Source organism: Mus caroli, chromosome 12, assembly GCF_900094665.2.
Source record: "Mus caroli chromosome 12, CAROLI_EIJ_v1.1, whole genome shotgun sequence".
Lineage (NCBI taxonomy): Eukaryota > Metazoa > Chordata > Mammalia > Rodentia > Muridae > Mus > Mus caroli.
Genome location: NC_034581.1, coordinates 63,860,346 through 63,871,480, shown reverse-complemented (window position 1 = coordinate 63,871,480; position 11,135 = coordinate 63,860,346). Strand labels below are relative to the sequence as shown.

General features: G+C 43.1%; 1 protein-coding gene across 1 annotated transcript in view; it reads left to right on the top strand.

The window, feature by feature from the left end:
* Pole2 (DNA polymerase epsilon 2, accessory subunit) overlaps positions 1 to 11,135 on the top strand; it is a 26,754-nt gene extending 15,619 nt beyond the window's left edge. Inside the window, 11 exon segments of the mRNA XM_021179493.1 lie at positions 574 to 665; positions 1,440 to 1,512; positions 2,909 to 3,081; positions 3,497 to 3,586; positions 3,920 to 3,974; positions 4,852 to 4,911; positions 4,997 to 5,074; positions 6,410 to 6,518; positions 8,555 to 8,731; positions 9,882 to 9,949; positions 11,099 to 11,135. Coding sequence (XP_021035152.1) covers positions 574 to 665; positions 1,440 to 1,512; positions 2,909 to 3,081; positions 3,497 to 3,586; positions 3,920 to 3,974; positions 4,852 to 4,911; positions 4,997 to 5,074; positions 6,410 to 6,518; positions 8,555 to 8,731; positions 9,882 to 9,949; positions 11,099 to 11,117 — 994 coding nt within the window. The 3' untranslated portion in view covers positions 11,118 to 11,135.

Below are 11,135 nucleotides of genomic sequence, written 5' to 3'. Positions count from 1 at the left end.
TTTCTGAGTTCGAGGCTAGCCTGGTCTACAGAGTGAGTTCCAGGACAGCCATGGCTACACAGAGAAACCCTGTCTCGAAAAACAAAACAAAACAAAACAAAATTCTGTCCAGGCATGGGGGTGCACACTTTGAATCCCAGCACTCGGGAGGCAGAGGCAGAGGCAGGGAGATCTCTAAGTTTAAGGTCAGTCTTGTCTACATAGCAAGACTCTGTCTCTGAAAACAGTGGTGAGATGGGGCTGGAGAGGTGGCTCAACAGTTTAGAGCACTGGCTGCTGTAGGATCTGGGTTAAGTTCCCGGCACCCACATGGCAGCCACAACACTGCGGTTTATTATTAAGTCTCCTTTTAAGGCCAGGCGTGGTGGTGCACACTTGTAATCCTAGCACGTGGGAAGCAGAGGCAGGAGTTTTAGGAGTTTTAAGGCCAGCCTTGGCTACATGTGTCAACTTTTCCCTGCAGTAAATAAGACTTCCTCCTAATCCACAGCCTAATCCACAGCCCACTAAGAGAAATTTAAAACAACAAAGCTAAAAGTCCCTTGGGGTTCAGACCGTCTACTGACCAATTAGTGTTCCGAGCATATCCTTGAATTCTTCCTCAGCTGCTCTGTACCAGTTCCACAGTGGCTTATACACTGAGGCGTGCTTCGTCCTGGCAGAAGGTGCGTGCGCGGCGCCCTTTTCATGTCCTTGCTTGACAGTAAAACTGTTCCCACTTGGGGAAGACACCTTACGATGTCGTCCCAGAGGGAATTCACCATGAGGATGTGACCTTGTGAGACGGTGACGCGTAAGAAACAGCCTATTAGAAAATGTTCAGGACTGGAGAGATGGCTCAGAGGTTAAGAGCACTGACTGCTCTTCCCGAGATCCTGAGTTCAATTTCAAGCAAACACATGGTGGCTCACAACTGTCTGTAATGAGATCTGATGCCTTCTTCTGGTGTGTGTCTGAAGACAACTACAGTGTACTCATATATAAATAAAAATAAATCTTTAAAAAGAAAAAGAAAATGTTTAGGGCGGAGGAAAGCACCTTGAGATTAGACAGTGGAGAAAGCTGTGGGTCCTGAAGCCCACTGACGGTGTGGATTTATAAAACTGGAAAACTCTTGGTTTTCATCTGCGTAGTCAGGTCCCTTCTGTGTAGCTGGTAGCTGCTCTCTCTGTTCTTCAGCAAGTGCTATAAACTGCCCCCCACCTCCCGGCAAGCACCCTACCCCACCCTAAAATATGAGTTAGTTGGGATGGGGTACACTTGTTTAATGCTGTTTTCCTTCTAAAATTTGCACTGTCCGTGGCTCTGGAGTTCAATAGCTCAGTATGATCAGTGATTTTTGTAGTTTAATTCATTGCCTTATGTAACATGAATTTGCTTTTTCAAACATGGATAGTTGAGCAGACCATAATGCCTTGTTACCCGGTCGCTTTGTTTAGGTTGGTTTGAAGATCAACTGTTTCACGCCAATGCCTTTGGATTCCCTCCCACTGAGCCCTCCAGCACCACAAGGTATTAAAGCGCTTGATTGCAACGACTCACGAATTTGTAGATTGGCAGCAGTGAATGTAACATAGTTTATCTCAGTCACTACAAGGTGTCAGATGAGAAAAAGCAGTGGAAACCCACTTGCTTTAGCAGATCTGATGCCCTCTTCTGGCCTGCACAGGTGCACACAGATTTACAGACACCAATACTCAAATGTGGCATAAGTTCACACACAGACACACACATTCATAAATACAAGTTTTAAAGTGAAAAGCAAAAAAGAATATAAAGGCATAAAAAAGAAAAATGAATTTAATGAGCCAGTGCTTTATATATCTATATTTATTTATGTATCTATGTAAATGTTAGGGCCTCGTCATTTATGGAGTCTAGATCTCTGTAAATGTGCAGCACTGCGGCACACTGTGAAACACTGGGGCTGCCAGGCATTCTCGGCTCCAGGTGAGAGAGGTAGAGGGTAGTACACTGCCCTCTTGTTCATACAGCAGGGGGAGTTGCAGGAAGCCCCTGCCTGGGGCCTGGTAGGGGAACAACTGAGGATGTAAATGGCGCTCTGGCACTCAAGTACACTGTTGCTTTAACCTTTCCTGAGCAGACTTGAACAAATGGCCTATTCACCCCAGCTAGGGCACCAGTGGCAGCGCAAAGGAATAGTTCTACTCACATCTACCTGGGGGGACAATGGTTTTATTGAGCTCATGGGATCAGAGGTGACCACAAGACTGCTGGATCATTTAAAAGTCTCACCCAAGCATGGACAAGACTTGCCCAAAACAGCATAGAGGGAGTCTGTACTTCCTGCTCCGTCCTGGTTCACTCCTGTATGAGCCGGTTCACTCCTGTATGCCTCCCTAGACTGTGTAGCTGGGGCAGGATAGCATATAGCAGTGGGGTTCTTTGGGTTTTTTTTGTTTTTTTTTTTCGAGACAGGGTTTCTCTGTGTAGCCCTGGCTATCCTGGAACTCACTTTGTAGACCAGGCTGGCCTTGAACTCAGAAATCCGCCTGCCTCTGCCTCCCCAGTGCTGTGATTAAAGGCGTGCGCCACCACACCTGACTCACAGTGGGGTTTTATTAACTGGCCCCATCGCCTTGGTCTGCGGAGACTGCCAGTAGGCCTGACCTTGTGGAGGGATCTCTTGACAGTCGCTTGGAGTTAATCATAGCTGACCTGATTAAAGTGGAAGTGGCTGCCATGCTCTGAGGACAGCTTTTGAAGCACGCATACTGAATAGTCCTTCATAGACGGTGTCATGTGTGTGTGTGTTTTAAATAATTTGCAGGCAACATGTTTCATCTCTGGAATACTGTGTTGTTGCATGGTTGCTATATCTGATATATTTTTACTTTCTCCATGAACAGAATATGGTATAGGAGATAACTGTGTTATAATTACATAGGGCGTACTATGGAAATATTAATTTTTTTGGAGGGCCTTCTAATACATCAGTGAAGATGAATGCAAAACTGAGACAGCTGGAAGATGAGAACAAGGACGCCATGTTTGTGATTGTGTCTGACGTTTGGTTGGACCAAGTGCAAGTGTTGGAGAAGCTTCATGTAATGTTTTCTGGTACGTGTTTTCTTTCTTGAACTGTCCTGAGGGATGTTTGTCATGTGGTGGTGGTGGAGTGCCTCTGTAGGCCCTGTTATATGGGAACCTGAGACAGGGGATTTATTGAGCCGTGATCAGAGGTCAGTCTGAGCAACATAGGAAGACCTTGTTTTTAAAGCGACAACAAAGCCAAGCCAAAGCTTTCACAGTTAAAGCCAGCCAGACATGCTGATACCTGCCTTTAATCCCATCTCTTGGAAGGCAGAGGCAGGTGGATCTCTATGAGTTCCAGTCTCAATAGGGCTACATAGTGTGGTCCTGTCTCAAAAATAATCAAATAGATAGATAGATAGATAGATAGATAGATAGATAGATAGATAGATAGATAACACGAAATTCTCAGTTCCCAGAGTGATGTCTTTTTGTTCCCTAGGTTACTCACCAGCACCGCCAACCTGCTTTATTCTGTGTGGTAATTTTTCATCTGCACCATATGGAAAAAATCAAGTCCAGGCTTTGAAAGGTATTAAGCATCTTTTTAACTAAGAGTGTTTCCAATCCCGGCAGTGGTGGTTCATGGCTTTCATCCCAGCACTCGGGAGGCAGAGGCAGGCAGAACTCTGAGTTTCCGACTAGCCTGGTCTACAGAGTAAGTTGCAGGACAGCCAGGCCTATACAGAGAAACCCTGCCTTAAAAAACAAAACAAAACAAAAAATTGAGTGTTTCTATATTTACATGAACTATTGATAAATTATGTATAATATTTTAATTTTATTAAAGATCTAGGGTTGTATTTAATCAACTGTAACTTTATGGACATCACAAATTAGGTTAAATATCTTTTATAATTTTCAGATTCCCTAAAATCTTTGGCAGATATAATATGTGAATATCCAAGTATCCACCAAAGGTAAAAATAGTTTTGTTTTTTAAAAAAAAATGAACCATGAGGCTTATATCTATGATTCTAAAGAGATTGCCTTTAGAAAGGAAAAGGTCAATGGCCTGGAGAGATGGTTCAGCGGTTAAGAGCACTGGTTGCTCATCCAGAGGTCCTAAGTTCAAATCCCAGCAACCACATGCTGGCTCACAACCATCTATAGTGTGATCTGATGCCCTCTTCTGGCACACAGGTGTACATGCAGACAGCACTCATACAGAAAACAAATAAATAAAATCTAGAAAGGAGAGAGAGAGAGAGAGAGAGAGAGAGAGAGAGAGAGAGAGAGACTGATAATGAGAGAGAATGAATATGAATGAGAACAAGTTGAGCCCAGGGTGAAATCCTCACATCATCATGTATTTCGCTACTTTCTGGATCTATAGAGGAACAAAATGTAGAAGGGAGAGTGACAGTTTTATCCGTAGTTTCTGGTGACACGCTTATCCAGAAGTGGACCTTCGGTATGATCATCGGCCTCATGAGCCTCTGTAAAGATAGAATGCATGCGTGTGTGCATGCATGTGTGCTTGCTTGCATGTGGTCAGCACACTTATTATTAATAGAAAGATTTGGACTGGAGACTTTTTAGCAATGTGTTAAAATGCATAAAATTAAAAAAAAAAACAAAACTAGGCATCATGTAGCTAGGCATCATGGCCCTACAGAGACCGAAGCAAGAGAATTGCAGATTTAAGGCTAGCCTAGACTACATAGCAAGACCTCTACTCAAACAAACAGAAACCCCCGGGATTCGGTTGGAGGCACTGACTTAGTTTTGGCTTCTGGCAGTGTTGCGTGTTGCTGTGTTTAATGTGTTTAATGGCTGGTGTTGAATTTTATGCAGTAGCCGTTTTGTGTTTGTGCCTGGCCCAGAGGATCCTGGATTTGGTTCCATTTTACCAAGGTAAGCTTTGTTCACATTTTGTTTTGACAGTCAAGAGAATTGTGTAAAGTTTATAAATACATCCTATGTCCTGCTGTTTTTCTAGGCCTCCACTCGCTGAAAGCATCACACAGGAATTCAGACAAAGGGTCCCATTTTCAGTTTTCACGACTAATCCTTGCAGGTAAGTCACTCAAAAACAGCATTTTGTGTTAAACTTCTGTTCATTTAAAATTTACTCTAATATATTTCTGAAATTTGGCTGCTAAGAGTAGATCTAAAAAGTAAATTTGATTTTAGATTCCTCACGCTTTGAAAGCTATTTAACTATATTCAGATACTTAACCAACAGTGACTCTGTGGTCTTTGTGTTGGCAGTGGTATCTCCAGCTTCCTCAGGAATCCCATCCTTGTGGGTCCAGATGTCCAGTGTCTTTTCTCTCCGGATGCCCTGTAGATCTGTGAGCACTCGGATCCTACCCGAGCTCCACGCTCACCTGTCCTGGGACCAACCCCATCTCATTTCATGGCACCCTTGTCTTTGCAGTTGCTCAGGCCATGACCATAGAGGTTTCCCCTACACACAGCTGAATCCGGTTGCCTTTCACGACTATGACCTGAGGTCTACTCTAGTCTGAATTAGCAGCCTCTAGCTGCTGGTCTCTGGCTTCTAACCCCTCTCCTCCCAATATCCCCCATCCCCCACCCCACCCCGAGTCTGTTCTTTACACAAGAAAGCATATCATGTCACTTCTGTCTTGAAAGGTGGGGTCCCTAGTGCTGTTGTTAACAGCCCAATCCTGGCAGTGATAGTCATGTCCTGCCTGCATGGTGTGCCCTGGTACTGCTTTGATTTCCTCTCCCTCGTTGCTTCCCTCACACCAATCTCTGTGCCCCAAGCATGCAAGGCATGATCCAGTCTTAGGTCCTGCATTGTGCCTGCGGGGGTGGGGGNGGGGGTGGGGGGAGGGAGGGAGGGACGAGGAAAGGGGATAACATTTGAAATGTAAATAAAGAAAATATCTAATGAAAAAAATGTAAAGGGCTTCAAATCCTAGCACTGTGCACGTGCATACTTATACAGAGACAGACAGACAGAGACAGACAGAGACAGAGGGAGAGTTGGGGGTGAGGGAGAGAGTAGGAGTGGGATGGGGAAGAGAATTCAGTAAAGAAAACTAGATTGGGGAACAGATAAGATCGACTGGTTGAATCTGCTGCAGTGACCATTGACAAGTCCAGTGGGGGTGCCTTGGTAAGGCACCTTATTTATTTATGTTGATTGATTTTTTTTTTTTTGAAAGATTTTAAGTACTCTATAGCTGTTCTCAGACACACCAGAAGAGGGCATCCAATTTCATTACAGATGGTTGTGAGCCACTGTGTGGTTGCTGGGATTTGAACTCAGGATCTTAGGAAGAGCAGTCAGTGCTCTCTTCAGCCTCAAGACTTCGCCTTTAAAATTATCTAATTTTTTTTTCCTGAGGAGGTCAGATATTCAACCCCTGTTTCGTTGCAGAATTCAGTATTGTACACAAGAAATAATTATCTTCCGTGAAGACTTAGTGAATAAAATGTGTAGAAACTGCGTCCGTTTTCCTAGCAGCAGTTTGGATATTCCTACTCATGTAAGTAGACTTGATAAACTACCTTTTGTCTTTTATTTATTTCATTAATTTGTGTATATGGGTATCTTACCTGCACGTATGTATGGACTCTAACGTGCAGAGGTTAGAAGAGAGCATTGGATCTCCTAGGACTGGAGTTGCAGACAGTGGTGAGCCTCCATGTAGATGCTGGGAATGAAACACAGGTTCTGTCCAAGAGCCACAGCGATATTTACCACTGAGCCAGTGCTCCAGCCCTTGGTCTGCTTTTAAAATATATTGTTTTAAACATATGTATATCTTGGTGAATGTATCTGCACATGTACCTAGCAAGGGGGGGCTGGGATCTGAACTCTGGTCTCATGATATAGCAGCATGCTTGCCTAACCACTGAGCCATCTCTTTGGCTCTTGTGGGGTTTTTGTGGGTTTTTTTTTATTTATTGAATTACCTTAAATGTTCCATGTTATGAACATTGTTAAGCTCCACTGTGCTTCTGTTTTGATTGTCCTTATGGTTTAAGGTATGATTGAGTTTTGTCCATATCAGGACTAGAGGCTTTCTACTAGAAACATAGAGAGCAACTGAAGGCCAGACCAAGCAAGCAGGGGCTTTGTTTAAACTTCCCATTTTCCCTTAGAACTCTTAGGTTTTCTGAATATGTGTATAATTTTTATAAGGTGTTCATATTTCTCATGTTTATTACATATTTTGTATGGTGTGTCCACATCAGGAGGACATGCAGTGTTTATCTTGTAAGTTCTAAGTTCCCAAATTTACAGTTGTTACAGATGTATGAAAGTGAAGTAAATCATGTTTATTCTTTGTTATAAGAAGGTTTTTTTTTGTAGGGGCTGGAGAGATGGCTCAGTGGTTAGAGCACTGACTGCTTTTCCTGAGGTCCTGAGTTCAAATCCCAGCGACCACATGGTGGCTCACAGCCATCTGTAATGAGATCTGATGCCCTCTTCTGGGGTGTCTGAAGAGAGCAACAACGTACACACATATATAAAATAAACAAATAATTTTTAAAAAGATTTATTTATTTTATGTATATGAGTACACTGTAGCTGTACAGATGGTTGTAAGCCTTCACGTGGTTGTGTTGGAAATTGAATTTTAGGACCTCTGCTCGCTCAGTCCCTGCTCCCTCCGGCTCAAAGATTTATTTATTATTATACATAAGTACACTGTAGTTATCTTCAGATACCCCAGAAGAGGGCGTCAGATCTCATTGCAGGTGGTTATGAGCCACTATGTGGTTGCTGGGATTTGAACTCAGGACCTTTGGAAGAGCAGTCAGTGTTCTTACCCGCTGAGCCATCTCACCAACCCCCAATAAATATATATATATTTTTTTGGTTTTTCGAGACAGGGTTTCTCTGTATAGCCCTGGCTAGAACTCACTTTGTAGACCAGGCTGACCTCGAACTCAGAAATCCGCCTGCCTCTGCCTCCCGAGTACTGGGATTAAAGGCGTGCGCCACCACACCCGGCTCCAATAAATAATTTTTAAAGAAGTTTTTTTGTTTGTTTTATTTTATCTTTTTAAAGAGATGGGTCTTACAGGCTGCCCAAATTCATAGGCTCAAACAATCTCTTGTCTTAGCCTTCTCTGGGCAACAGGCATGTACTATCATGTCTAGCACTATCAAGTTGTTATTAAAAAAAATTTTGGGGGGACAAGATCTCACACTGTATCTCAGGCTGTCCTCAAATTGATGGCTATACTCCTGCCTCAGCCCCTGATTGGTGGTAGTACAGGCTACCACACCTATGTGACTTTTTTTTTTTTAGCTGAGCTAATAGAGTTTACTATACAGCTGACTCAAAATAATGACAAAGGGGAGGCAGTGTTACAGTAAATGAAAACAGACTTTTCCCCCCTTAAATATGTGATTTCATTCTAAGAGAATGTTTATTGATGGTGGTGATTCGAGGCTTCCTTGACTTGTAAATATTCTAGGTCGTCATGGAAACCAACCATGTGACACTACTCGCTTGGCTTTCTCCCCTCACACATGAACTGGTTTACTTTGTTTTGTGTTCTGTTGTAGTTCGTAAAGACCATCTTATCTCAGGGACATCTGGCTCCTCTCCCTCTTTACGTGTGCCCCGTCTACTGGGCATATGATTACGCGTTGAGAGTATACCCGGTGCCCGACCTGCTGGTCATTGCAGACAAGTATGACCCGTTCACCGTGACCAACACCGATTGCCTCTGCATAAACCCTGTAAGGATGTTGTGGGCGGTCAAGAGGATAACACAGTTTTCTTTTTCTCTAATTTTAAAAGCTGTCTCTTTGGGGGGGGAGGGGGGACTATATACCACAGTGAGACTCAGTTCTCTTCTGTGGGTCCCAAAAGTGGCTCAGCAGCAAGTTCCTTATCTATTGAACCTCTTTGCACCCTATAGAACATTTTTATAGCGAATCATTGTTTCGATCAAATATATAGTTAGATACTGATATAATTTGGTATACAGAGATTTTTAAACTCTCAGTATGTGATATAATCATAAAGTATGTAAGTAACAAGCATACCAAACTATAAAACCAAACGAGTGTTTTTCCTTTGCAAAGTGGTAAAGTCACATACTGTGTAATTCCTCTTTGGGAACTGCTTTCAGGTCCTATAACCGTTTCTTTATGGTTGCTCATCTTTGGAGAATTGTGACTTGTAGAAACTGCCCAAATGTCCAGAATCCAAGTGTGATGAAGGATATTTCATTGTGACTTACTATTTGATTTTTTTTATCTAGAACCTTGAAACTGCTCTAGAATGTTCAGGCTGCTTCAGTATCTGGAAGTCTGAATGAAAAGCAGAGCCTCTGTGCTAACCTTAGCGCTTCATCATAGACATGTAGTACTGGGGGATGCACTGGGATTCTGTCAGCCCTTGTTCACGGGAATGGCAGGGAAGTATCCTTGAACAGGAGTCTGTCTTCTATGCATGTTTAGTATTTTACAATACCACTTGCTTCCACACTGAGTAGAACCATGCCAAAGCCTTTCCAGTGACGTTTATTGGCAGATGTCAACTTAAAAAGTTACTAGAGTGTGACAGTCTATAGTAACCTTCTCTGTAAAGAATACTCTAGCGTCTGCTCTATTTTATTGTCACATCTTGTAGTTTTAAGTTATAACTAGGAAACGTGGTTCTGCATGACTTGTGCTGCCACACACCTTTAATCCCAGCACTCGGAAGGCAGAGGCCAGCCTGATCTACAGAGCTAGTTCCAAGTCAACCAAGGCTATACAGTCAAATCCTTTCTTGAGAAAAAGTAAAGGAAGGAAGGAGGGTAGGTAGGCAGGTGTGATTCTAGAAATAGGGATTACTTTATACAAGACAAATAGTCACTTATGGATATTTTTGTCTTCAAAGGGCTCCTTTCCAAGAAGTGGATTTGCATTCAAAGTTTTTTACCCTTCCAGTAAAACAGTAGAAGACAGGTAAGCATGCCCCCCAAACACAGCAGGGACTTTCTCTTGGTTTTATGTTGCTGAAAGTCACATTTGGTAGTTATGTTTTAATTTTTCTTGTGTGTCTGCATTGGCTTACTGGGAATGAGTTAGGCATAACAGTAGTCATGTTAAGATCTTGGTTGCTGGCCGGGCGTGGTGGCGCACGCCTTTAATCCCAGCACTCGGGAGGCAGAGGCAGGCGGATTTCTGAGTTTGAGGCCAGCCTGGTCTACAAAGTGAGTTCCAGGACAGCCAGAGCTATACAGAGAAACCCTGTCTCGAAAAACCAAAAAAAAAAAAAAAAAAAAAAAAAAAAAAAGATCTTGGTTGCCATGTTTCTGTTGATAAGGACTTTTTTCAGTGGATTCTCTGGCTGGCTGTGTAGTCTTATTCCCACAGAGACACCACATGAGGTATTCATATTCTCCCAGCAGTAGGTCAGCCCTGTCCTCCACATGGCTGTTTCTCAGAGCAGAAGTAAACTAGCAGCCGAGTAGAGAAGCTGGGTGTTAGTGATGGGGTCCAAAGGTCTTAGAACAAAATGGCCAGCAGTTGAGAGTGGTGCCAGAAGCGGCGTCGGCGCTCCTGGATCTGGGGTCACAGGCTGTTGTGCGCTGCCTGATGTGGATGCTGGGAACTGAACTCTGGTCCTCTGCAAGAACATCAGGGTTTTAAACTCCCTCGCCAGTTCCTACACTACTTTGTTTTTGGAGTATGTAATTTTAAAGCATAACCCCCACCCCACGCTGCTACAGATTGAACTCAGGGACTTGGACATACTAGGTAAGAATTTTACCAACTGGCTATATTCCCACCCCTTGTATTTCTGAGGGTAGCACAGGCGTGCCTGAACTTGCGGTCTTACCTCAGTCTCTGAAATGTGACACATCACACTCAGCTTCCGTTTCTCATGCTTGTTTTTCTGAGCATTGGCTTGGAGCACTCCTTCCTTTTTTGATCAGACTACTTTAATAAGGATCTCTCTTTAGGGGAACAAGCTGGCCACGAGATACATTCTTAGTGTTTCCTCTTGAATTTGCAATAATGTAAATGTATTAATTGACCTGTCTCTAAACATAACTACAACTGAGTATTAAGAAATGAGCAATAATTTACTGCTTTATTTTTCTATTTCAGCAAACTTCTGGGCTTTTGAGATCGATGAGAATACGTG